We start from the raw sequence: 27993 nt of genomic DNA on the forward strand, positions 1-27993 counted from the left end.
AGATAACATCAGGTACATGCATAATTTACATCAGGCCTCTGACCGAGGGGCTGAGAAAAAGAACAGTCTTGTAATGCGTCGAAGCACCAAACCGTCTGTCGAGGCATGCGGAACGGTGGTTAGGGCTTGCGACTTGCAAAGAAAATAACGCCGTAGTCAAAAGAGCTATCAGCAGCTGCTTGCGGAGAGCATCGGCTTACAAAACAGGACTAAGCTTTGCAAGCGGATGCTTTCCGCAACCGGCTGCTGATCGGTTGCTTCGCACAATTGACAACTGTATGAAAAAAAACAAGAGAAGGTTACGATAAAATTACAAAGGTTATAAAGATATGCGCTATACTAAACATCTTTTATGGGATGTTCCAATTGAACTAAACTATGCTTCGAACAGAGTCCATACTCGACCAAAATGTGGTCTTGCTTTCAGTCCCAGAGCCTAATCCACCCGCGGCGGGTAAAAAGAAGCAAGGTTACTCCGTTCCCCGAATGACTGCATCCGCATCCTTCCGACACAGTCTATTCAATAAAACAGTCCAGGCACCCGAGGTACTTTTTGGCATGCTTGATGTTTTTGTCGTAGTTCGAAGGGTCTTTTTTCGCTTTTGCAACAAAGTATATCATCGCGTCCAGGCCGTGCCTCTTGGCCGCTGCCACGTCACATCCGTAGTCCGAGCTCGGATCCTTTGTTGCCAACGACAAAGGACTGTGCCGAACAGTGATGATTCCCTCCCCGTTGTCGCGGAGAAAGCCACTGACGGAGCCGGCATTGTCGTGCATTCCAAAGTAGCCTTCCAGAGAGCTCACCTCAGAAGACTTTGACTTACTCTTCTTCGGAGAGGGGAGACCACTGATGGCGAGAGGGCGTTTGGAAGTGGGACAACGCTTGCTGGAAGAGCTCTTGGCAGCGGGGCTCTTAGATGGGGTGATCTTAGACACGGGGCCCTTGGACGAGGGTTGTTTTGACGGGCGGCGTTTGGACTCGGTGCGCTTGGTGAGCGATAGCAGCCCGTTCGGACGATCGTGCGATTCGTTCTGTTCCTCTGCGTTCCTGTCCAGTTGCTGCGAGGTCTTGTCCGTGGAGGACGGGGAGTGTGATCCGTTCGGGGCCGTTTCGTTGACGTCGGTGTCCACCAAGAGGACCTGGTCGTCCGAGGGACGAGTGGTCTTTTCCGGTGTTGCAAGTTCAGCCATGACAAAGCCTGCAAGAAACAAAACAAAAAAAAAGTTGAGAATTTTGGTTCGAACAAGACCTCGGTCCCCAATAGGTCAGACCGCACTCAGGCAAGTTCCCGACCAGGCAGAGACGGCAACTCCAATTTTCCGGTAAACTCGTTCTGTCGGCATTTCCAAATAGCAAGCGGAAAAATCGGAGCTGTGCAATAGCCCGGGCGCCAACGCCAGGTTTTATCACACCGACGAGACTCACCCGGACGATTTCACTGGCAATTAGTAATTGCAGGCGCCACAGAGTTCCCGAAAATTTACAGCGATTCGCGTCAGCCGTTTGAGGTGTTTTGCAATTTCCAAGGCTTCACGAATCTGAGAGATCTCATATTCCTCTCTGTCCTCCCGCTGGAATCTCAGACCCCCACGGCTCTTCATATCTGTAATGCAGTCCTTTGCAATCGTCTCCAGCCCTTCCTGAGTGACTAGAGTGGAGTAACCGTTTTTCAAGAAGGGGGTAACAATGTTGTACACCGAGACCACGTCTTCCACGGTCACGGTCTCTTTGGCTTCCTCGAAACACTCCTCAGGAGGCCTCAGAGTTTTCTCTTGCGCAAGCTTAACGGCTAAGTCCTTAGCAATAGCTACTCCGACATTATAGATAAAAACTCTAATTTTTCCATTCCACACAGTGTTCCGAAGTCTTTCACTCGCCGTCAATTCCATAAGCGGCTGAGGCGCGGCAGTATTTTCCGCGATTTTGCGGGCGCTGTGACCCCGCAGCACAAATCTGTCCGGTCGCGTAGGACGGAGTGTGTCGATGCCTGCCATTGTTGAATCTGAATAAGAAGAAAACCAAAATCTCTTCGGTATACAAGTCCAAATAAATATGTATATCACAACGTCGGAAAGTCCTTTTTAAAAAAAAAAAACAAAAACAAACAGAGGAGAGTCGGAAGCGTACCTGATTGAACGACCTCGGTCCGGCTAAACCGGGTTCTTGGAGGCGGTGGCTAGCGGCTGTAGAACCCGGCAATCCAGCGCGGCTTTCCGGGCGGCTGCAACAGGGTCGGTTGGCAATGGTTTCTGAATACGCTGGCTGTCCCTCGTGCTACCGGAACAACGTCCTAGAACGCTGACTGGCCCGGGCCCTGCCGTCAAGGGTTGCCAGATGCTGTGGCTGATCCGGTGCTGCCAGCCCGGTTCTGGGTGCACGGACTGACCCGGGCCGTGGCGGCATGGTTTTTTTTTTTTTTTTTTTTTTTTTAGCTCACAAGCTGGGCCCGGTCCTGCCAGCCATGGTGTATGGACACGCTGAACGGCCAGGTCCTGCTCGAATGAGTCGCTCGATGCCGTGACCGGCCCGGTCCTGTCAGTCCTGGTTTCTGGATGCGCTGGCTAGCCCGGGCCCTGCCGACAAGGGTTGCCGAATGCCTTGGCCGGCCCTGGTCCTGCTGGCACGATGCCGTGACCGGCCCGGTCCTGCCAGTCATGGTTTCTGGATGTGCTGGCTAGCCCGGTCCTGCCGGGACGGGTCGCTGAATCGCTGGCTAGCCCGGTCCTGCCGGGACGGGTCGCTGGATGCGCCGGCTAGCCCTGGTCCTGCTGGCACGATGCCGTGACCGGCTCGGTCCTGTCAGTCCTGGTTTCTGGATGCGCTGGCTAGCCCGGGCCCTGCCGACAAGGGTTGCCGAATGCCTTGGCCGGCCCTGGTCCTGCTGGCACGATGCCGTGACCGGCCTGGTCCTGCCAGTCATGGTTTCTGGATGCGCTGGCTAGCCCGGTCCTGCCGGGACGGGTCGCTGAATCGCTGGCTAGCCCGGTCCTGCCGGGACGGGTCGCTGGATGCGCCGGCTAGCCCTGGTCCTGCTGGCACGATGCCGTGACCGGCTCGGTCCTGTCAGTCCTGGTTTCTGGATGCGCTGGCTAGCCCGGGCCCTGCCGACAAGGGTTGCCGAATGCCTTGGCCGGCCCTGGTCCTGCTGGCACGATGCCGTGACCGGCCTGGTCCTGCCAGTCATGGTTTCTGGATGCGCTGGCTAGCCCGGTCCTGCCGGGACGGGTCGCTGAATCGCTGGCTAGCCCGGTCCTGCCGGGACGGGTCGCTGGATGCGCCGGCTAGCCCTGGTCCTGCTGGCACGATGCCGTGACCGGCTCGGTCCTGTCAGTCCTGGTTTCTGGATGCGCTGGCTAGCCCGGGCCCTGCCGACAAGGGTTGCCGAATGCCTTGGCCGGCCCTGGTCCTGCTGGCACGATGCCGTGACCGGCCCGGTCCTGCCAGTCATGGTTTCTGGATGCGCTGGCTAGCCCGGTCCTGCCGGGACGGGTCGCTGAATCGCTGGCTAGCCCGGTCCTGCCGGGACGGGTGGCTGGATGCGCCGGCTAGCCCTGGTCCTGCCGGCACGGGTCGCTGGATGCAGTGGCAGACCCCGGTCCTGCCAGTGCTGGTTTCTGGATGTACTGGCTGGCCCTGGTCCTGCCAGCACGGGTCGCTGGATGCCATGGCAGACCCTGGTCCTGCAGTCACGACGCTGTGGCCGGGCCGGTCCTGCTCGCACGGGTCGCTGGATACCGTGGCCGACCAGGTCCTGGATGGGCAGCGGCTCTAGGGCCGGTCCAGGGGTTAGGATCACTTCCAGCGGCAGCAGCGGCCTCCAGCGACGGCTCCAGGGTAGGTTCGGGAGGCAGGACCGGTTGCAGGCGGCAGCATCGGCCCCCAGCGCCGGCTCCAGGGCTCCCAGCGGCAGTAGCTCATCCAGGGTAGGTTCTAGGCGGCAGGGTAGGTTCCAGGCGGCAGCAGCGGACCCCAGCGGCAGTAGCGGCCCCCAGCGCCGGCTCCAGGGCTCCAGGCGGCAGTAGCTCCTCCAGGGTAGGTTCCATGCGGCAGTAGCGGACCCCAGCGGCGGCTCCAGGGCTCCAGGCGGCAGTAGCTCCTCCAGGGCAGGTTCGGGAGGCAGGACCGGTTCCAGGCGGCAGCAGCGGCCCCCAGCACCGGCTCCAGGGTAGGTTGGGGAGGCAGGGTAGGTTCCAGGCGGCAGCAGCGGACCCCAGCGGCAGTAGCGGACCCCAGCGGCGGCTCCAGGGCTCCAGGCGGCAGTAGCTCCTCCAGGGCAGGTTCGGGAGGCAGGACCGGTTCCAGGCGGCAGCAGCGGCCCCCAGCGCCGGCTCCAGGGTAGGTTGGGGAGGCAGGGTAGGTTCCAGGCGGCAGCAGCGGACCCCAGCGGCAGTAGCGGACCCCAGCGGCGGCTCCAGGGCTCCAGGCGGCAGTAGCTCCTCCAGGGTAGGTTCCAGGCGGCGGCAGCGGACCCCAGCGGCAGTAGCGGCCCCCAGCGCCGGCTCCAGGGCTCCCAGCGGCGGCTCCAGGGCTCCCGGCGGCAGTAGCTCCTCCAGGGCAGGTTCGGGAGGCAGGACCGGTTCCAGGCGGCAGCAGCGGCCCCCAGCGCCGGCTCCAGGGTAGGTTGGGGAGGCAGGGTAGGTTCCAGGCGGCAGCAGCGGACCCCAGCGGCAGTAGCGGCCCCCAGCGCCGGCTCCAGGGCTCCCGGCGGCAGTAGCTCCTCCAGGGCAGGTTCAGGAGGCAGGACCGGTTCCAGGCGGCAGCAGCGGCCCCCAGCGGCAGTAGCGGCCCCCAGCGCCGGCTCCAGGGCTCCCAGCGGCGGCTCCAGGGCTCCCGGCGGCAGTAGCTCCTCCAGGGCAGGTTCGGGAGGGAGGACCGGTTCCAGGCGGCAGCAGCGGCCCCCAGCGCCGGCTCCAGGGTAGGTTGGGGAGGCAGGGTAGGTTCCAGGCGGCAGCAGCGGACCCCAGCGGCAGTAGCGGCCCCCAGCGCCGGCTCCAGGGCTCCCGGCGGCAGTAGCTCCTCCAGGGCAGGTTCGGGAGGCAGGACCGGTTCCAGGCGCCAGCAGTGGCCCCCAGCGCCGGCTCCAGGGTAGGTTGGGGAGGCAGGGTAGGTTGCAGGCGGCAGCATCGGCCCCCAGCGCCGGCTCCAGGGCTCCCAGCGGCAGTAGCTCATCCAGGGTAGGTTCTAGGCGGCAGGGTAGGTTCCAGGCGGCAGCAGCGGACCCCAGCGGCAGTAGCGGCCCCCAGCGCCGGCTCCAGGGCTCCAGGCGGCAGTAGCTCCTCCAGGGTAGGTTCCATGCGGCAGTAGCGGACCCCAGCGCCGGCTCCAGGGCTCCAGGCGGCAGTAGCTCCTCCAGGGCAGGTTCGGGAGGCAGGACCGGTTCCAGGCGGCAGCAGCGGCCCCCAGCACCGGCTCCAGGGTAGGTTGGGGAGGCAGGGTAGGTTCCAGGCGGCAGCAGCGGACCCCAGCGGCGGCTCCAGGGCTCCAGGCGGCAGTAGCTCCTCCAGGGTAGGTTCCAGGCGGCGGCAGCGGACCCCAGCGGCAGTAGCGGCCCCCAGCGCCGGCTCCAGGGCTCCAGGCGGCAGTAGCTCCTCCAGGGCAGGTTCGGGAGGCAGGACCGGTTCCAGGCGGCAGCAGCGGCCCCCAGCGCCGGCTCCAGGGCTCCAGGCGGCAGTAGCTCCTCCAGGGTAGGTTCCAGGCGGCGGCAGCGGACCCCAGCGGCAGTAGCGGCCCCCAGCGCCGGCTCCAGGATAGGTTGGCGAGGCAGGGTAGGTTCCAGGCGGCAGCAGCGGACCCCAGCGGCAGTAGCGGACCCCAGCGGCGGCTCCAGGGCTCCAGGCGGCAGTAGCTCCTCCAGGGCAGGTTCGGGAGGCAGGACCGGTTCCAGGCGGCAGCAGCGGCCCCCAGCGCCGGCTCCAGGGTAGGTTGGGGAGGCAGGGTAGGTTCCAGGCGGCAGCAGCGGACCCCAGCGGCAGTAGCGGACCCCAGCGGCGGCTCCAGGGCTCCAGGCGGCAGTAGCTCCTCCAGGGTAGGTTCCATGCGGCAGCAGCGGACCCCAGCGGCAGTAGCGGCCCCCAGCGCCGGCTCCAGGGCTCCCAGCGGCGGCTCCAGGGCTCCCGGCGGCAGTAGCTCCTCCAGGGCAGGTTCGGGAGGCAGGACCGGTTCCAGGCGGCAGCAGCGGCCCCCAGCGGCAGTAGCGGCCCCCAGCGCCGGCTCCAGGGGTCCCAGCGCCGGCTCCAGGGCTCCCGGCGGCAGTAGCTCCTCCAGGGCAGGTTCGGGAGGCAGGACCGGTTCCAGGCGGCAGCAGCGGCCCCCAGCGCCGGCTCCAGGGTAGGTTGGGGAGGCAGGGTAGGTTCCAGGCGGCAGCAGCGGACCCCAGCGGCAGTAGCGGACCCCAGCGGCGGCTCCAGGGCTCCAGGCGGCAGTAGCTCCTCCAGGGTAGGTTCCAGGCGGCGGCAGCGGACCCCAGCGGCAGTAGCGGCCCCCAGCGCCGGCTCCAGGGCTCCCAGCGGCGGCTCCAGGGCTCCAGGCGGCGGCTACAGGGCTGCCAGCGGCGGCTCCAGGGCTCCCAGCGGCGGCTCCAGGGCTCCCAGCGGCGGCTCCAGGGCTCCCAGCGGCGGCTCCAGGGCTCCCAGCGGCGGCTCCAGGGCTCCCGGCGGCAGTAGCTCCTCCAGGGCAGGTTCGGGAGGCAGGACCGGTTCCAGGCGGCAGCAGCGGCCCCCAGCGCCGGCTCCAGGGCTCCAGGCGGCAGTAGCTCCTCCAGGGTAGGTTCCAGGCGGCGGCAGCGGACCCCAGCGGCAGTAGCGGCCCCCAGCGCCGGCTCCAGGGCTCCCAGCGGCGGCTCCAGGGCTCCCGGCGGCAGTAGCTCCTCCAGGGCAGGTTCGGGAGGCAGGACCGGTTCCAGGCGGCAGCAGCGGCCCCCAGCGCCGGCTCCAGGGCTCCAGGCGGCAGTAGCTCCTCCAGGGTAGGTTCCATGCGGCAGTAGCGGACCCCAGCGCCGGCTCCAGGGCTCCCAGCGGCGGCTCCAGGGCTCCCAGCGGCGGCTCCAGGGCTCCCGGCGGCAGTAGCTCCTCCAGGGCAGGTTCGGGAGGCAGGACCGGTTCCAGGCGGCAGCAGCGGCCCCCAGTGCCGGCTCCAGGGCTCCAGGCGGCAGTAGCTCCTCCAGGGTAGGTTCCATGCGGCAGTAGCCGACCCCAGCGCCGGCTCCAGGGCTCCCAGCGGCGGCTCCAGGGCTCCCAGCGGCGGCTCCAGGGCTCCCAGCGGCGGCTCCAGGGCTCCCAGCGGCGGCTCCAGGGCTCCAGGCGGCGGCTCCAGGGCTCCCAGCGGCGGCTCCAGGGCTCCCAGCGGCGGCTCCAGGGCTCCCAGCGGCGGCTCCAGGGCAGCTCCGGGAGGTAGGGGCCCGCTTCCAGGCGGCAGTAGTGGCTGGCGGCGACGGCTCCTGGCGCTGGGTCCCCGTGGCTGCACCGAAAGGGGTCCTGGGTTGCCAATGCTCTAGCAGCTCACTGCCATCAAATCAAATACTTCCCGTTTTGCTCGGGAAATCTATCTCGAGCGAGGAGGCCGTACGGCCGTGTCCGCAGCATTTAGCCGCAGGTCCGTCAAAGCGGGTGTACGGCCCCCTCGACCACAAATCTCCCGGCAAAATCGGAACGTATTTGATTCGAAACAGAAACCTGGGGGAAGGGTGGGTGGGCAAAAGCCATTTTCTCCCCCGAATGTTAGCCCAGACTAAAGAAACAAAGAATAAGATAAAACAATTCTTTATATATATATATATATATATATATATATATATATTCTATATATATACATTACTATCTATCCCAATTACTATTAGATAAATAAATAATTAAAAGAACTATAAATACCAAGGGGGGCTTCGCCCCCCTTGGTATTATTACTATAAATATAATAAGCCTGTATTTCATTAATAAATTATAATATATTAATTCTAATTAGTTAATGCATATTAATCAATTCATTTAAATATTTCTTAAGTCAGTGTTTAATTTAGTACCAAGGGGGGCTCTCGCCCCCCATTAAATATATACTACGTAATGACTTATTTAATACGTTAGTTAACTTAGTTATTAATAACTTATTGACATATATTTAAATAAGTTTATTTAGAACATCATTTAAATATTCATTTAATTAGTATATTCTTTATTACCAAGGGGGCTTTCGCCCCATTTAGTATTCATTTAATTAATATATAATAAGTAATGTTTTATTTAGTATGTTATTTAAATTAACTTAGTTAAATTCTTAGTTATATATAATAAAACTAATAAAAAGTACTCTAATACATATTCATAAGAAAGAAAGAGGCCCCTCCCATCTAATTAATATTGATGAGTTGAACTAAGCCACTCCCCCTGATTAATATTGATGAGTTGAACTAAGCCACTCCCCCTGATTAATATTGATGAGTTGAACTAAGCCACTCCCCCTGATTAATATTGATCAGTTTCTTTGTATTTGTTGTAAATCGCCATCACCACCGTGCCTTGCGCTTGTGTAATACGTTGCATCTAAGGTGCGCCCTCTACGACATAATGCGTCTCATTTGGTCTCTGGACGGGGCGGGAGTCACACCTTCGGCTGAAAGGAGAAAGGAGGAACGGCGGGAGGAGGAGGGATTAACGGCAGGAGGAGAAAGGAGGAACGACGGGAGGAGGAGGGAAAAGGCAAGCAGGAGAAAGGAGAAAAGCTGGAAGGAGAGAGGCAGATCGCCATTCACCACCTTGCCTTGCGCTTGTGTAATACGTTGCATGTAAGGCGCGCCCTCTGCGACACAATGCGTCTCATTTGGTCTCTGGACGCGGCGGGAGTCACGCCTTCGGCTGAAAGGAGAAAGGGGGAACGCCGGTAGGAGGAGGGAGAAAGGAGAAAGTACGGAAGGAGACTTAAGGCAGAGAGGGCACGGACGGAGGAGCGGTGGACAGTAATACACGGCACTGCGCATGTTCGATATTTCCAGCCCAGTAATACACGGCACTGCGCATGTTCGATGTTTCCAGCCTAAGCTTATAACGGGGCTTACAGAGGGGCCTTCCATTTCCGTCCCAGACTCATTTCCGCCGCCGCAGGTGTATGCTTTTTTTATTTTCCCCGGGCTACGGAGAGGGCCGACCACCGAGACTGGGTGATGTCCGGGGCAGATCGCGGACAGACAGGCGGAGAGAGCGCGCTGCGGCCGTCCTCCCCAGTGCCTCCGGCAACGACCCCCGGAGCGACTCCCGAAGCAACCCCCGGGGCCGCTGCCTTCGTTCTCTCCCCCGCCTGGCGAAAATCCGGCTGGAGAGTTGCCTACAGTACGGCCCGCGAGGAGACGTACTTTCACTGCTTCGAAACCGGTCAGAGCGTCTTGGTTTTACCGCCGGGGCCGGAGCCTCCACCGCCGCAGCGGCCTCAGACCGGCGTTGCCTCCGGACCCGAATCGCCCGGCCCCACCAGCGTCTCGACGGCCGCCGAGACAAAAGCGACATCGCTCGTGGAGACCATCCTGGCCGGATTCATTCGCCACAATATCACCGAGCTCGCTTACAGGGACTTTGCCGCGGATCCCCTCTGCTACGAGGACGACGGCACTTGGAAGCCCCCCGAGTTCGATCTGTCCGAGTTCGCCGGCGGCTATTTCGAAGAGGCGGCGGGGTTCGTGACGGTGGCCGCAGTCGAGGAAGTTTACACGCAGATTTCCTCTGCACTCGGGGCCGGATACAGATACGACGGAGTGGAAGCGGACGTTGCCTCGATCGCCGGGGATACGCTGCGCGCTTGGCACTGCACGGACTTTCTCCGAGTGTGCGACCGCCCACCATCATCTCCAGAGGCCCAACTCCTGGAGGAAGCTCTGCGAAGCCACTCTGGAAATCTCCATCTCAGCTACTCACAGGTCCCGCGGCAAACTGCGCTCTGAAGTGGTGCGAGTATTACGCCGTAGAAACCGAGGCCGGGCACTCTCTTGCACCGCGGGACGGGTTTCGGTCATTTTGCATCCGAGCATCGGGGCGAGAACGCAACATTTGGAGTCTCCGGGATGTCTGACGACCGCAACGGACACGGCGCGGGACCCGGCCCCGATCCAAGAGACGGGTCGACTGCAGACAGAGAAAAGGTGACAGCCCTGGTCCGGGCTATCGCGGCCAAATTGATCTCCCGCAATATAGTGGACCGCGTTCACGAACAACTAGGAGCTGAACCCTGCGAAGGCTGTGCCGAGGATTTGCCCAGCCAGTTCGATCACGCCTGCATGGCTTACGGTCAGAACGTGTACGCGAATCTGTGTGACTATGTGGACCGACACTTGGAGGGCGCCGCGGATGCGGTGCAACTCGACCGAGTCCCTGCAGTCTACAGGGCCGTTTCCAGTCGCCTGGGCCCCGAATACACACGCGGCCTGTTGGTCGCGGAAACAGTCGACCTCGCGAGAGACATCTCGCAAGCGTGGAAGGCAGACACCGGAGATTTTTTGCGGTATTACTATCGCTCCCCTCTGTCTGCCGAAGCTGAACTCGTGGAGGAGGTCTTCCAGAAATATTCGGACTGAACCACGGCGCGCTACAGTCCGGGCAGTCGCGGAGTGACAATTTCCAAGCAACGCGCCCGACCGTCACGACTCAAGCATCTCGGACAGTGATGTTATTTTTTGATTTTTTTTTATTTCATTTTTTAATCGGAAAATTAAGTTTTAATCTTGCATGCTGTTCCGTCAATGTTTTCAAAGCTGATCGATTAACTGATGTGAGTGAGTAATAAAAAGTAGTCTAGTCTCGATCCGTAAGAGAGAAAAAAAAAGACCATTACATGGGTGTCTTGTTGATCGTTTGTGGTTCACTCTCTTGCTAGATCTAGCCGGGCGGCCCCACTGCTGCGGAAATCGGCGGCACCCTTGGCTACAACTAGTTCCCGGGTTCAATCCCCAAACCTAAATCTCCCGCACGCCGCGAACGGGCCGGGCGGCCCCACCGCTGCGGAAATCGGCGGCACCCTTGGCTACAACTAGTTCCCGGGCTCAATCCTAAACCTAAATCTCCCGCACGCCGCGAACGGGCCGGGCGGCCCCACCGCTGCGGAAATCGGCGGCACCCTTGGCTACAACTAGTTCCCGGGCTCAATCCCCAAACCTAAATCTCCCGCACGCCGCGAACGGGCCGGGCGGCCCCACCGCTGCGGAAATCGGCGGCATCCTTGGCTACAACTAGTTCCCGGGCTCAATCCCCAAACCTAAATCTCCCGCACGCCGCGAACGGGCCGGGGCCGGGTTGCTGGGTTCAGGCGCGGCCAGCAAGCCTTGCCTTGCCCGCGGGACCTGGGCCAGCCACTGCCACAAGTAAGGCGTGAAGGCAGGACCCCTTCCAGCCAGCGCCGCCGCAACACTCCCTCACTTGTTGATAAAACTCAGGCAATATTGAACATTTTGGTCAAGTTCTCACGCATTCGTCGTCAACCGCCATTCGCCCCTAGCCCCCCTTGCACTTTTGTAATACGTCCTCTCGCAGCTAAAGCGCGCCCTCTACGACATAGGTTGTCTCATTTGGTCACTGGACACGGTGGCACTCGCACCGCCGGCTTAACGGAGAAAGGCCGAACGGACAGAGGCTTAAGGGCGCAACCGGAGGAGAAAGATTAAACCAGACCGGGAGAGTGACAAACACCAAACTCGCCACACTGCCTGTTCCGGGGCAGTGGAAAGCCAGCACCGTTAGAAACTGCTGCTGACAGGCCCGGGGCCAGCAAGCGCCGCCGGAAACCGGGGCTGACCGCGGCAGCGGTGGGTGTTCGGCCCCCTCGACAGGAGAAAATTTGCAGCGAAATCTAAAAGTATTTGACATGCGCAAAAATCCTGGTGGGTGGGTGGGGTGTCTCCGACAAGGAGAACTGCTGGCCCAGATTAGGGCACCTAAACAAGCACCTAAAGGAGAATAAGACCAATGACTAAGATATATAACTGAGATATATAACTAAGATATATAACTAAGATATATAACTAAGATATATAACTAAGATATATAACTAAGATATATAACTAAGATATATAACTAATGTACAGAATATATAACAATACATATAACACTGTCTATACAATACATGCACATGCAACACTACACATTACACGTACACGGGGCCCCGGGCCCCGGGCCAACCTCCAAGCACAGACCGAACCCGTCTCGCCGCCCGTTCCTTTCCCCGGCTGAACCAAACCCGCCCGACCACCCATTCCCCACCCAGTGCGACCGAGCCGATTGTTGAGCTAGACTGAACTCGCTGTGAATCAGCCCGGCCAGGCCAGTTTGTGAGCTAGACCAAACCCGCTGTGAATCAGCCCGGCCAGGCCAGTTTGTGAGCTAGACCGAACCCGCTGTGAATCAGCCCGGCCAGGCCAGTTTGTGAGCTAGACCAAACACTGTGAATCAGCCCGGCCAGGCCAGTTGTTGAACTAGACCAAACACTGTGAATCAGCCCGGCCAGGCCAGTTGTTGAACTAGACCAAACACTGTGAATCAGCCCGGCCAGGCCAGTTTGTGAGCTAGACCGAACCCGCTGTGAATCAGCCCGGCCAGGCCAGTTTATGAGCTAGACCGAACCCGCTGTGAATAAGCCCGGCCAGGCCAGTTTGTGAGCTAGACCGAACCCGCTGTGAATCAGCCCGGCCAGGCCAGTTTGTGAGCTAAACCAAACCCGCTGTGAACAAGCCCGGCCAGGCCAGTTTGTGAGCTAGACCGAACCCGCTGTGAATCAGCCCGGCCAGGCCAGTTTGTGAGCTAGACCAAACCCGTTGTGAATCAGCCCGGCCAGGCCAGTTTGTTAGCTGGACCGAACCCGCTGTGAATCAGCCTGGCCAGGCCAGTTTGTGAGCTAGACCGAACCCGCTGTGAATCAGCCCGGCCAGGCCAGTTTGTGAGCTAGACCGAACCCGCTGTGAATCAGCCCGGCCAGGCAGGCCAGTTTGTGAGCTAGACCAAACACTGTGAATCAGCCCGGCCAGGCCAGTTTATGAGCTAGACCGAACCCTCATTGAATCAGCCCGGCCAGGCCAGTTTGTGAGCTAGACCAAACACTTTGAATCAGCCCGGCCAGGCCAGTTGTTGAACTAGACCGAACCCGCTGTGAATCAGCCCGGCCAGGCCAGTTTATAAGCTAGACCGAACCCTCATTGAATCAGCCCGGCCAGGCCAGTTTGTGAGCTGGACCGAACCCGCCCGACCGCCCGGTCCCCACCCAGCGCGGCCAGGCAAGTTTGTGGGCTAGACCGAACCCGCTGTGAATAAGCCCGGCCAGGCCAGTTTGTGAGCTAGACCGAACCCGCTGTGAATCAGCCCGGCCAGGCCAGTTTGTGAGCTAGACCGAACCCACTCTGAATCAGCCCGGCCAGGCCAGTTTGTGAGCTAGACCAAACCCGTTGTGAATCAGCCCGGCCAGGCCAGTTTGTTAGCTGGACCGAACCCGCTGTGAATCAGCCTGGCCAGGCCAGTTGTTGAACTAAACTAAACCCACCCTTGGCAAACTGTGAATCAGCCCGGCCAGGCCAGTTTGTGAGCTAGACCGAACCCGCTGTGAATCAGCCCGGCCAGGCCAGTTTATGAGCTAGACCGAACCCGCTGTGAATCAGCCCGGCCAGGCCAGTTTGTGAGCTAGACCGAACCCGCTGTGAACAAGCCCGGCCAGGCCAGTTTGTGAGCTGGACCAAACACTGTGAATCAGCCCGGCCAGGCCAGTTTGTGAGCTAGACCAAACCCGTTGTGAATCAGCCCGGCCAGGCCAGTTTGTTAGCTGGACCGAACCCGCTGTGAATCAGCCTGGCCAGGCCAGTTGTTGAACTAAACTAAACCCACCCTTGGCAAACTGTGAATCAGCCCGGCCAGGCCAGTTTGTGAGCTAGACCGAACCCGCTGTGAATCAGCCCGGCCAGGCCAGTTTGTGAGCTAGACCAAACCCGTTGTGAATCAGCCCGGCCAGGCCAGTTTGTTAGCTGGACCGAACCCGCTGTGAATCAGCCTGGCCAGGCCAGTTGTTGAACTAAACTAAACCCACCCTTGGCAAACTGTGAATCAGCCCGGCCAGGCAGGCCAGTTTGTGAGCTAGACCGAACCCGCTGTGAATCAGCCCGGCCAGGCCAGTTTGTGAGCTAGACCAAACACTGTGAATCAGCCCGGCCAGGCCAGTTTGTGAGCTAGACCAAACACTTTGAATCAGCCGGGCCAGGCCAGTTTGTGAGCTAGACCAAACCCGCTGTGAATAAGCCCGGCCAGGCCAGTTTGTGAGCTAGACCAAACACTTTGAATCAGTCCGGCCAGGCCAGTTTGTGAGCTAGACCAAACCCGTTGTGAATCGACCCGGCCAGGCCAGTTTGTGGGCTAGACCGAACCCGCTGTGAATCAGCCCGGCCAGGCCAGTTTGTGAGCTAGACCGAACCCTCATTGAATCAGCCCGGCCAGGCAGGCCAGTTTGTGAGCTAGACCGAACCCTCATTGAATCAGCCCGGCCAGGCCAGTTTGTGAGCTAGACCGAACTCTAAGTGAATCAGCCCGGCCAGGCCAGTTTGTGAGCTAGACCAAACACTGTGAATCAGCCCGGCCAGGCCAGTTTGTGAGCTAGACCAAACCCGTTGTGAATCGACCCGGCCAGGCCAGTTTATGAGCTGGACCGAACCCGCCCGTTCCCCACCCGGCGCGGCCAGGCAAGTTGTTGAACTAGACCAAACCCGCTGTGAATCAGCCCGGCCAGGCCAGTTTGTGAGCTACACCAAACACTGTGAATCAGCCCGGCCAGGCCAGTTGTTGAACTAAACTAAACCCACCCTTGGCAAACTGTGAATCAGCCCGGCCAGGCCAGTTTGTGAGCTAGACCGAACCCGCTGTGAATCAGCCCGGCCAGGCCAGTTTGTGAGCTAGACCAAACTCTCTGTGAATCAGCCCGGCCAGGCCAGTTGTTGAACTAAACTAAACCCGCTGTGAATCAGCCCGGCCAGGCCAGTTTGTGAGCTAGACCGAACCCGTTGTGAATCAGCCAGGCCAGTTTGTGAGCTAGACCGAACCCTCATTGAATCAGCCCGGCCAGGCCAGTTTGTGAGCTAGACCGAACTCTCTGTGAATCAGCCCGGCCAGGCCAGTTTGTGAGCTAGACCAAACACTGTGAATCAGCCCGGCCAGGCCAGTTTGTGAGCTAGACCAAACCCGTTGTGAATCGACCCGGCCAGGCCAGTTTATGAGCTGGACCGAACCCGCCCGTTCCCCACCCGGCGCGGCCAGGCAAGTTGTTGAACTAGACCAAACCCGCTGTGAATCAGCCCGGCCAGGCCAGTTTGTGAGCTACACCAAACACTGTGAATCAGCCCGGCCAGGCCAGTTGTTGAACTAAACTAAACCCACCCTTGGCAAACTGTGAATCAGCCCGGCCAGGCCAGTTTGTGAGCTAGACCGAACCCGCTGTGAATCAGCCCGGCCAGGCCAGTTTGTGAGCTAGACCAAACTCTCTGTGAATCAGCCCGGCCAGGCCAGTTGTTGAACTAAACTAAACCCGCTGTGAATCAGCCCGGCCAGGCCAGTTTGTGAGCTAGACCGAACCCGTTGTGAATCAGCCCGGCCAGGCCAGTTTGTGAGCTAGACCGAACCCTCATTGAATCAGCCCGGCCAGGCCAGTTTGTGAGCTAGACCGAACTCTAAGTGAATCAGCCCGGCCAGGCCAGTTTGTGAGCTAGACCAAACACTGTGAATCAGCCCTGCCAGGCCAGTTTGTGAGCTAGACCAAACCCGTTGTGAATCGACCCGGCCAGGCCAGTTTATGAGCTGGACCGAACCCGCCCGTTCCCCACCCGGCGCGGCCAGGCAAGTTGTTGAACTAGACCAAACCCGCTGTGAATCAGCCCGGCCAGGCCAGTTTGTGAGCTACACCAAACACTGTGAATCAGCCCGGCCAGGCCAGTTGTTGAACTAAACTAAACCCGCTGTGAATCAGCCCGGCCAGGCCAGTTTGTGATCTAGACCGAACTCTCTGTGAATCAGCCCGGCCAGGCCAGTTTGTGAGCTAGACCAAACACTGTGAATCAGCCCGGCCAGGCCAGTTTGTGAGCTAGACCAAACACTTTGAATCAGCCCGGCCAGGCCAGTTTGTGAGCTAGACCAAACCCGCTGTGAATAAGCCCGGCCAGGCCAGTTTGTGAGCTAGACCAAACACTTTGAATCAGTCCGGCCAGGCCAGTTTGTGAGCTAGACCAAACCCGTTGTGAATCGACCCGGCCAGGCCAGTTTGTGAGCTAGACCGAACCCGCTGTGAATCAGCCCGGCCAGGCCAGTTTGTGAGCTAGACCGAACCCTCATTGAATCAGCCCGGCCAGGCAGGCCAGTTTGTGAGCTAGACCGAACCCGCTGTGAATCAGCCCGGCCAGGCCAGTTTGTGAGCTAGACCAAACACTTTGAATCAGCCCGGCCAGGCCAGTTGTTGAACTAGACCGAACACTGTGAATCAGCCAGGCCGGGCCAGTTGCTGAACTAAACTAAACCCGCTGTGAATCAGCCCGGCCAGGCCAGTTTGTGAGCTAGACCAAACACTGTGAATCAGCCCGGCCAGGCCAGTTTGTGAGCTGGACCGAACCCGCCCGTTCTCCACCCGGCGCGGCCTGGCCAGTTGTTGAACTAGACCAAACCCGCTGTGAATCAGCCCGACCAGGCCAGTTTGTGAGCTAGACCGAACCCGCCCGACCGCATGTTCCTTACCCCGGCCGGCCCCGATGCTGCTATAGAATCGAACCCACCCTTGGCAAACAGTGAATCAGCCCGGCCAGGCCAGTTTGTGAGCTAGACCGAACCCGCTGTGAATCAGCCCGGCCAGGCCAGTTTGTGAGCTAGACCGAACCCGCTGTGAATCAGCCCGGCCAGGCCAGTTTATGAGCTAGACCGAACCCTCATTGAATCAGCCCGGCCAGGCCAGTTTGTGAGCTAGACCGAACCCGCTGTGAATCAGCCCGGCCAGGCCAGTTTGTGAGCTACACCAAACACTGTGAATCAGCCCGGCCAGGCCAGTTGTTGAACTAAACTAAACCCACCCTTGGCAAACTGTGAATCAGCCCGGCCAGGCCAGTTTGTGAGCTAGACCAAACACTGTCAATCAGCCCGGCCAGGCCAGTTGTTGAACAAACCAAACACTGTGAATCAGCCCGGCCAGGCCAGTTTATGAGCTGGACCGAACCCGCCCGTTCCCCACCCGGCGCGGCCAGGCAAGTTGTTGAACTAGACCAAACCCGCTGTGAATCAGCCCGGCCAGGCCAGTTTGTGAGCTACACCAAACACTGTGAATCAGCCCGGCCAGGCCAGTTGTTGAACTAAACTAAACCCACCCTTGGCAAACTGTGAATCAGCCCGGCCAGGCCAGTTTGTGAGCTAGACCGAACCCGCTGTGAATCAGCCCGGCCAGGCCAGTTTGTGAGCCAGACCAAACACTGTGAATCAGCCCGGCCAGGCAGGCCAGTTTGTGAGCTAGACCGAACCCGCTGTGAATCAGCCCGGCCAGGCCAGTTGTTGAACTAAACTAAACCCGCTGTGAATCAGCCCGGCCAGGCCAGTTTGTGAGCTAGACCGAACTCTCTGTGAATCAGCCCGGCCAGGCCAGTTTGTGAGCTAGACCAAACACTGTGAATCAGCCCGGCCAGGCCAGTTTGTGAGCTAGACCAAACACTTTGAATCAGCCCGGCCAGGCCAGTTTGTGAGCTAGACCAAACCCGCTGTGAATAAGCCCGGCCAGGCCAGTTTGTGAGCTAGACCAAACACTTTGAATCAGTCCGGCCAGGCCAGTTTGTGAGCTAGACCAAACCCGTTGTGAATCGACCCGGCCAGGCCAGTTTGTGGGCTAGACCGAACCCGCTGTGAATCAGCCCGGCCAGGCCAGTTTGTGAGCTAGACCGAACCCTCATTGAATCAGCCCGGCCAGGCAGGCCAGTTTGTGAGCTAGACCAAACCCGCTGTGAATAAGCCCGGCCAGGCCAGTTTGTGAGCTAGACCAAACACTTTGAATCAGCCCGGCCAGGCCAGTTTGTGAGCTAGACCGAACCCGCTGTGAATCAGCCCGGCCAGGCCAGTTTGTGAGCTAGACCGAACCCGCCCGACCGCATGTTCCTTACCCCGGCCGGCCCCGATGCTGCTATAGAATCGAACCCACCCTTGGCAAACTGTGAATCAGCCCGGCCAGGCCAGTTTGTGAGCTGGACCGAACCCGCTGTGAATCAGCCCGGCCAGGCCAGTTGTTGAACTAAACTAAACCCGCTGTGAATCAGCCCGGCCAGGCCAGTTTTTGAGCCAGACCGAACTCTCTGTGAATCAACTCCACTTATTTACTACACCGTAACTGGACTAGCTACCTGGCGGGTACTTACCGGGCTTGACCAGATACTCAGAAACCCCTCATCGTATTTGGTCGCGTCGCCAGTCTAGCGGGCGCTGTCTCGATCGCTTACGCCGGCCCCTTTGCCCGTTCGCCAGCGCCGGTCCGTTTGCGGACTGAATTTTTAATTTTTTTTCCCTTTATTTTACTACTCAGTTTCTTGGACAACACAAACCCCGCCAGCGACACTCTCGGTCTCGGCCTACAGGCCGCAAACTGCCCCAATAAACCGTCCGGGAGATTACACGCGTAACCGTTCTCTTCGGGGAGGAAGCAATTGCCTCGAGAACTGTTCGCACTTTTTCGTTTTCAACGGACTGCTCCGCGCACACTCATCGCCGGCGCGGTCCCCCTCGCAGTCAAGACGGACCCAAAAAAAAAATCGGGGGGGGGACACACAATCGCCGTTCGCACCGACCCCCCGCCGGCGACACTCTCGACCCGGGTACCACCCGCCGCGACCCACACCGGGTCGAGGGTGTCGCCGGCGGGGCCGTGCCGATGAACACGGCCACCCGCTACAGCCGCCTCAACGCCACCCGCCTCAACGCCCACTCCGGAAGACGCCCTCTATCTAACGCCCGAACCAACCCACAACCTAGCCTACCGCCTAGCCTACCGCCGAGCCTACCGCCTGACGTACCGCCTATCCACCCCACAACCTCCTACCGCCTGACCTACCGCCTGACCACCCTACAACTAACTCCAACCTAGCCTATCCACCCTACAAGTTCTACAACTAACTCCAACCTAGCCTATCCACCCCACAAGTTCTACAACTAACTCCAACCTAGCCTAACGCCTCCCTCCTACCCTCTAACCAACCAATCCAACCCAAAAAAAAACCCGGGGGGATTTTTACACCCCCCCCTCCTCCAAACACCGCCCTCTATCTTCTACCTTCGCGGGGGGTCGCGGGCCAGCTTCTTTCTCTCTCGGCAGGTTTGGGAATGGTGAAAAAAATAGGTACCGCAGATGCGTTTTTGGTGGGGGGCGTACGGGCGGAGTGGCGTGTGCGGTTGTATGTGAAGTGGGTGTTGCGGGTTGACTTTTGGAAGTGTCGCCACGACTTTGGGGGCGAGTGTGTTGTCCTTGATGGGGAGATTTGGGAGGATTTGGGAGGATTTGGGAAGATTTGGGGAGGTGTGGGAAGAATTGGGGAGGTGTGGGAAGAATTGGGGAGGTGTGGGAAGAATTGGGGAGGTGTGGGAAGAATTGGGGAGGTGTGGGAAGAATTGGGGAGGTGTGGGGACATTTGACTTACTTCCTTATGGTTACTGGAGTCGGGCATTTCATTAAGGTACTTCGCACAGAGGCTTAGGGAGGAATTGGAGTTGAGAAATTTTCTTTGGTCCCTGCAGAGGGGTGATTACATGGACTCAACTTAACTTATGGTTGCTGAAGTCGGACATTCGACTTACTCATGGTTACTGGAGTCGGGCATTTCATTAAGGTACTTCGCACAGAGGCTTAGGGAGGAATTGGAGTTGAGAAATTTTCTTTGGTCCCTGCAGAGGGGTGATTACATGGACTCAACTTAACTTATGGTTACTGAAATGGGACATTCGACTTACTCATGGTTACTGGAGTCAAGCATTTAATTAAGGTACTTCGCACTGAAGCTTGGGAGAAATTTGAAGGGGAGAATTTTTCTTTTGTCTCTGCTCATGGTTGATTACATGGACCTAACTTAACTTGTGGTTACCGAAGTCGGACATACTTCACGCAGAAGGGGAATTTACAACGGGTGGAATTATCAACTGTTTCAGAATAGACTGCTGTCCCTGGCACGGCTGATCATGGGGGTTTTAGTTTGTATTCTGGTTTATTATCTCAAGCGAAAAGACTTTTGTTTCGACAGAGGGGGTAATTACACGCACTTAACTCAGAGTCGTGGTTACTGAAGTAGGGCATTTATAGTATTTCGCAGAGAAGCTTGGGGAGAAATTTGAGGGGGTAAAATTTTCTTTGGTCTCGACTGCAGAGGGGTGATTAAATGGACCGAACTTAACTTACGGTTACCGAAGTCGGACATTTGACTTACTTACTCCTGATTACTGGAGTCTGGCATTTAATTACGGTACTTCGCACAGAAGCTTGGGATAAATTTGAAGGGGAGACATTTTCTTTGGTCTCGGCTCATGGTTGATTACATATGGACCTAACTTAACTTACGGTTACTGAAGTCGGACATTTGACTTACTTACTCCTGATTACTGGAGTCGGGCATTTAATTACGGTACTTCGCACAGAAGCTTGGGATAAATTTGAAGGGGAGACATTTTCTTTGGTCTCGGCTCATGGTTGATTACATATGGACCTAACTTAACTTATGGTTACCGAAGTCGGACATTCGACTTACTTACTCCTGGTTACTGGAGTCGGGCATTTAATTAAGGTACTTTGCACAGAAGCTTGGGATAAATTTGGAGGGGAGACATTTTCTTTGGTCTCGGCTCATGGTTGATTACATAGGCCTATGGACCTAACTTAACTTATGGTTATGGACATACTTCACGCAGATGGGGGTGGGAGATTTACAACGGGTGGAGTTATCAACTGTTACAGAACAGAGGGTTCCCTGACACGGATGATTGGAGTTTGGGTCTGTCGTCTGGTTTATTATCTCCTTTGGAAAAGACTTTTGGAAAAGACTTTGCTGATTACTTAACTTACTTACTTGTGGTTACTGGAGTCGGGCATTTATAACTGAGGTACTTTGCACAGAAGGGGATCGAGAAATCATGTTGACAACGGATGGAATTATTTACAACAAAAACTGTTACATAATGGAGGGATCTCTGCCACGGATAACGGGGTCTGGTTTATTGTCTCAGAACCGCGCAGAGACCCCTGGTCCGAACTTGGGGAAGAAATTGGACGGGGACTCACACTTTACGGAATGGAGCAAGTAATTACAACACAAGTCTCGTTGCTGCATTGCACAAAAATCCCAGGCCATAAACTGCCCTTTGTCTTCGGTACAGAGGGGAGAAACGGGGACTCAAACGAAAACTCTAGTGAACTTTTTAAACACTCCTTAAAACTTACTTGCCTCGTTGATTTCTGGCACATGGTGAAGGCAAGGCTGGACTTCTTCCCGTGTGCGGAAGCGCTGTGTAAAAAACTATATGTTATGGCACAAAAATTATTGCACAAAAAACCCCCGGCCCCTGCCTGAAAATATACTACTCTCGGTCTCGGTACATAGGGAGAATGGGACGCTTTATTGTCTCCCGCATACGGATCTCGGTCTCGGCAAAGGGGAAACTTTGAAATTCGGTTATGAAGGACAGAACGACCGACTGCTTCAAAATGCATGGACGGGTCTCCGGGCACGGATCATGGGGGTTTGGTTTATTCAGTGTCTTCCGCGCCCGCGAGACCCTTGGTCTAGAGGGGAGAAACGGGACGGGGATCGACTCACACTTTGCTCGAGCAAGTAGCATAATTATTGCACACGTAAACACAGTGCTTAATTAAAAAATAAACTACTAGAAAAACAATTTGTAACCGGGTCCCCGGCAGTACCGAGAACGACCGAGATGCATGCACAAAAATCACGCTCACAGATCTGGCCTGGTATAAGGGGGTGGGACTCGTACTTTACCTGGGCAAGTAGCACATTGCCCGGGAAAAAAAACTTTATTGATCTGTTCCTCAATTGCTCTGTGGATTTACGGGGTAAGGGCAATACAGAAAGCGCGGTGCATGCACCGGACGAGCGACGGACTCAGTGCGCGTCGCCAAATCCAAAAATGCAATTTTCAAGAGTGTGTGTAGCGACCTCCATCGCTTGATCGGCGTCAGTTCAATGGTGTTTGATAAATTGCGGCTCTGGCATAACAGTGGCTTATCTACGGGTCGGCCCCGTCGGAAGTTTGGGGCGTTGAACAAGAAATGGGCGTCTCTCCATACAGGAGCAAAAAGTCTCACCGTGTGGCAAAGCCCCGCACTCTGAGTGCGAGGGTAAATTTTGGCACCAAAGACTCTGTTTGGAATTAAACACAACTAATCTGCCGCATCTAGCTCGCAGCCGTGTTACCGGCAATGGCACTTCGCCACCGTGCACCACACTGTGTTCGGCGTGGCGGCTGTGTCAAAATTTTCTCGAGGAGATTTCCTGTAAATCAGCGGACAGACTGCGTAGCTCCGGACACGAGCGGGTTCGTGAGCGCCGTCGAGGCGGACGGAGAAGTCTTTTTCGAGACGGGGATGCATTTTGTTCGTCGTTCGGAGGGAGTTAAGTTCGCCAAGATGGCGCTAACGAGTGCAAGGAGGAATGCACGGGGTCATCGACCGACATGTAAACACAAACTTTCACGTGCGTGCTGCATACATGTACATGTACAGTGTACACATAGCAATGGCATGTACGGGTGCACAGTACCTTGGATATACAGGATGCGAAACGAAGTGGTAAATATAAAGTAAACGTGGCGAAACCACGAAAACCGCCTTTTTACTGGTAATGTCAGTGCCTTAATCGGTGGATGCTGTAGCCTACATGATCATGTACATTGACAGATGGAATTTAGAAAGACAGAATGAAAGACATGAAAGAGTAAAAAAAAATTCAAGTGTCAAGTCGATTTTGCGAGCTTGACAAGTCATTCGAGTGAAGTACCCGAGTACGTTGGTGATGTAGGCTTATGGCTTAGGCTACGTGTAGCTAGCTACACGCGCTCTCTGCACTTATTAAGTGAATTTTGATTTGAAACACCGTGCCCCGCCGAGAGAAAGGAGCATGTTGTTGTACTACAGTTGTACCGATTTTTTTTGTTTTGGAGAAAATGTACAGGTACAGAGTGTTTCCCTCTGTCGTGGTTGTGCGAAAGAACCAAAACCGAAAGCTCACACATGGGTCTCCCCGTCCTAATTTTTTTTTCTTCTGTTGCGTGCTTTTCTCTTTTTTAACCAGCTAGTCCTACCCACGGGGATCAGAGGCCGGAGAACAACATGAACAAGATGTATCGGCGAGAAGCCCAGTAAGTCTAAGGTAGGCCCGAGTAACTCATTATTTTCAACATCATCGACAAAGATGGAAGGAAACCCAGAATGCTTCGACATTGTGAAACAGAGCAAGTTCGAATTCTTCATAAAAAGTAAAGACGGACGCAGAAGGCAAGTCCGTCTCCATTCGGTCTGTATTTACACATGCTCATGGGGAAGAGAACTTTAGAGGGCAAGTCCGTCTGCATTCAGTCTGCATTCACACATTTACATGTAGAAGAGAACTATAGAATAAATGCACCGCATACGCCACTGCGTGTGCCGTGCCCGCGAGGTACACTGCAGTGAGTGACTCTCTTTCTTTCCACACTTGCATACACTGTACATCGACTGGAGATCAAATCCCTCTCCCGAATGGGAACAGATTGTACTTTGGGAAAAAAAAAATTACAATCAACACGACTACAGTGAGTTACTCTCTTTCTTTCCACACTTGCATACACTGTACATCAACGGGAGATCAAATCCCTCTCCCGAATGGGAACGGATTGTACTTTGGGAAAAAAAAAATTACAATCAACACGACTACAGTGAGTTACTCTCTTTCTTTCCACACTTGCATACATTGATGGGAGATCAAATCCCTCTCCCGAATGGGAACGGAGTGTACTTTGGGAAAAAAAAATTACAATCAACACGACTACAGTGAGTGACTCTCTTTCTTTCCACACTTGCATACATTGATGGGAGATAAAATCCCTCTCCCGAATGGGAACGGAGTGTACTTTGGGAAAAAAAAATTACAATCAACACGACTGCAGTGAGTTACTCTCTTTCTTTCCACACTTGCATACACTGTACATCAACGGGAGATCAAATCCCTCTCCCGAATGGGAACGGATTGTACTTTGGGAAAAAAAAAATTACAATCAACACGACTACAGTGAGTTACTCTCTTTCTTTCCACACTTGCATACACTGTACATCAACGGGAGATCAAATCCCTCTCTCGAATGGGAACGGATTGTACTTTGGACAAAAACTAACATGTTTTCTTTCCCGACAGGCACACGTGCATTCGGTATACAGATACACCCCCTGCGAGTATGTCAGTGGCAAGTAGCGACCCTGTCTGAACCTGGTACGGGTACAGTATGTTGTTGGTTCTGCATGACTAGAATTGCATGTGCATGTGGGTGCTCACACCACCGAAAGTTTTCTTCTGGTGGAACAGAGGAGTTTCAAATTCTTCAGAATGGTAAAGAGGGACTCAGAGGGCAGGTCCGTCTGCATTTACACATGTAGAAGAGAACTGTAGAATAAATGCACCACATGCGTGTAGTTTCTCTAGCTTTGTTGCGGGCACCCGATTGGGGCAAAATTTGTCTGAACACCCCGAACATGTACTGTACGTAGCGGCCACCGGGTAGAAACCCGGATGTGCAGGCCCGTACAAAGCGTCACGACACAAACTGTGCCCCCCTCCCAAAAAGTAATATCTGTTAAGAGGAGAAGCGAATGACTGCTCGAATCCCTCTCCCGAGCCTGAACCACGTGTTCTTTGGGAAAATAACTTTTGTTTTTCTTTTTTTCGTCAGGCACATGTGCATTCGGTGTACAGATACACCCCCTTGCGAGTCTGTCAGTGGCAGTAGCGACCCTGTCTGAACCTGAAACGGGTATGTAGTTGGCTGTGCTCGACTGGAATTGTATGTGGGCACAGGACAGAAAAAAAAATACATGTACAAGCCTGCCCGTGTGTGCAACGAACACCCCGCAGAAAATTTTGCCGAGGCACATAGCGACCGCCCCCTCGATCCTTACTGCCAAAAGAACTTGGGTGCCGACCGATGTTCCCCCGGTCTCGATATCTTCCGAACCCTGCGTCTTTCGAGACGTTATGCATTGGCGGGGAATGTGCAGCGTTAAGTGGTTAGTGATTAGTGCCGGGGTTTGTGCAGAATTACATGCAGTGTTAGAGATTAGTACTGCCGATGCAGAAGAACCCGGGATTCGGGGACAGGGAAACGTCGATTTGCACCCATTATTTTTTTCACACTTTGGAAAGAACGTGCCATCTGCGGGCCGTTTGTACCCCTTTGGTGCCAAAGGACAATGAGTGTAACGGAAAGGAACTTTTTTTTATCCCCTCGCAGGTACACGTGAAGTTTCCGGAGCCCACCTCGGATGTCTAACACCGAACGGTAGATTTTAGCATGCGAAAGCCCCACGGTGAGCCACGGCTAGTTTACCCACTTGGGTGAGTGTTATTCCTCTGTGCCAAAAGTACTTTCGAGGCGAATGTGCGTGTGACGGACCGTATAGAAAGTTACCCCCTCCTCTCGCAACTTGCCATCTCGAAAATTATCGCCGAATGCACATGTACCAGACTAGATTCTCAGATGCACAAACTGAAACATCTCCTCTCGTGTGTGAAAATGTGCCCTGTTCCCGATACACCAAATCTGATTCTCCCCCGTGCATTACAGGATGTATGTACACTACGACTTACTGCCCGTGAGTCTCTCTGACAGAGTTACATACAATCACTTGCAAAAGTTTAGATGTATTGAATCTTTGGAAAAAAAACAAATTAAAACCAGTTCGTGACTGAAATTTCTGTTCATTTTGAATGTGTAGCATTTCTACGGCATTATAAATAAAAGTCTTTGTCTAGTTGCTTTTAGGGCTCTCTTCGGTTCAGAACCTGACTTGGAATGTTTCTGTTTTCTGTACCCGTGCTGCATTTTGGACAAAAAGTCGCCCGTGATCTGCCTTTGCATAAATTCTGCCTTTTGCAGACCACTGTAATAATATGCGTACACGTACGTACACCGTCTCTAAAGTTACCCCCTTCCTCAGAGCCTGCTGTCTCAAAAAAAAATTACCGAATGCACGTGTACCCCACTGGACTCTCCGATGCACGAAAAAGCCCCCTCCGAAAATTATCTCTTCACACGGGTGAAAAATGAACTAAAACTAAATCTCCCTGGTTCATTACTTACAGACTTACACTTAGTCTACACGTACAGTGTACATGACACGGGCCTACGCTAGCTACATGCACGTATCCTACTCTGGACTGAATTCGAACACACGCGTACTCGGGTACTTCTGTAGAATGGGATTGAATTTTTTGGACCCCTTTTCGAAAAGAAATCGCCCTCAAATCTGTCTGTACTCGGTGCATTTCATTTAATTTCCCTTCATTTATTTATTTGCAGGATTAAAACACAGAAAATCATTCTACATGTATGACCCCTCTAAGAACGATCTCTGCCTGCCTGTGCATGTCCTTGCTCCTCCGTAGAATCTTAAGATTATTCCAGGCGAATTGCCGGGCGAGCGCCTCTTTGGTGGGAATTATGACTGGTTTGTGCGGAGAGATGAAATACTCTGCCAATGTTCACGCAATACCTGCCCAAAAAATGCAGCCGCTCCTACCGCAGGCGCCGATGCAATACGCAGTCTGTCCAAATTTACAGCGTAACTCACAACACATGCAGCAGAAATCGTTTTTACCAAATGAAACAAACTGCCACCAACCTGATATTTGCTGTTTCTCTCTCTTCCGTCTCTCTGCAGTCCGAGCTCGGTCTGTTCTCCAGCACAACTCCCAAGGATCGCAACTCCGGCTGCAGACTTGGCAAACACAAACGGTGAGCAGCTCAAGTTAGTTTTCGAGGGTGTCGGTGCAAACACACAATGGTTGTTCGTCCGTGGAGCGACAGACACAGAATGCCTGCCCCACAGTCTCTCCTTCCATTTTCTTCCCGGGGCCTCTCCCTGTGCCTGGGCCACTGGCCTGTCAATCACAGACCATCCGGTCACCCGATCACTGCCATTCACCATCCCCACCACTGTCCAGTGCAGGACCTTGGGTCCGTGTGAGTGTGTGCATACATGGGTTCGGTCAATTGTCAAGGAGCTAGGGGGCATCGAATCCGAGTGAACAGAGGAGTGCTGCCGTCCTTCCCTGAATCTGTTAATGTGCAATAACCAAATTAAAAATCCCAATACCAAAGAAGATCAAGCAATCTTTTCCAGCCCAAGAGAAATCTGGAAATGGACTGACTTTTAATCGATCGGTCGCATGCAGAGATGGCAACTTACAACTTTTGTTTTCTTTGTTTTTTTTTTCTTCGCCAGGAGAATTATCCCAAACCAGGGCGAAGCCCACCACCTCTGTTAAAAACTGGCCGCCCCGTCTCCATCGCCGTGAGTTTCGCGTGCGGAAAAGGGAACAAAAAGACGCCGAGATCGGACCCCCGACATTATCTCGTCTCCTTCCCGTTTTGTTTCTAAACTATCCCGACAGTTTTTCGTCTCGGTAAAGGACATTGGGAAATCCACCGACTTTCCGAGCGAAGCGGTCGAAGAAAAACTTCTGCATTGCAGAGCCGAACACAGATAAGGAGAGCACCCTAGATACAGTGTCACGGGTGTAACGAAGACATGTTTTTTTTTTGGTCCAAGGCCTTTGTTTTTTTACTTAGTTTCATATCACCGATAATACACGCACGAGGCGACTGTTGTAACAAGGTAATTTGCGAAGTCCCGAGGACCTTGCCGAAACTGCGTTGCACTGTGTATGGTTCTTTTTTTTAAACAGACTTTGTTTCCTTGTAATAAAGAAGTACATTGTACAGGTACGGCGTGAGGTA

At 55.6% G+C, this 27993-nt stretch overlaps 2 protein-coding genes across 2 annotated transcripts; one reads left to right on the plus strand and one right to left on the minus strand.

Moving 5' to 3' along the window:
* Positions 1–7: 7 nt before the first annotated feature.
* LOC147797528 (uncharacterized) lies at positions 8–27013 on the minus strand. The gene is made up of 2 exons (XM_087143520.1): positions 26876–27013; positions 8–1199 (listed from the first exon to the last, which is right to left on the minus strand). The coding sequence occupies exon 2, from the start codon at positions 1189–1191 to the stop codon at positions 517–519; it is 675 nt and encodes a 224-aa protein (XP_086999646.1). The 5' UTR covers positions 1192–1199; positions 26876–27013; the 3' UTR covers positions 8–516.
* LOC147797529 (uncharacterized) lies at positions 22299–27993 on the plus strand. The gene is made up of 7 exons (XM_087143521.1): positions 22299–22795; positions 23298–23375; positions 24396–24470; positions 24928–25008; positions 25486–25589; positions 26915–26988; positions 27479–27993. Exons 5-7 carry the CDS (start codon positions 25546–25548, stop codon positions 27661–27663), a joined length of 303 nt encoding a protein of 100 aa, XP_086999647.1. The 5' UTR covers positions 22299–22795; positions 23298–23375; positions 24396–24470; positions 24928–25008; positions 25486–25545; the 3' UTR covers positions 27664–27993.

The sequence above is a fragment of the Acanthaster planci genome, linkage group LG11, assembly GCF_054643075.1.
Source record: "Acanthaster planci isolate LZ-2023a linkage group LG11, COTS_SCS, whole genome shotgun sequence".
NCBI classification, from domain to species: domain Eukaryota; kingdom Metazoa; phylum Echinodermata; class Asteroidea; order Valvatida; family Acanthasteridae; genus Acanthaster; species Acanthaster planci.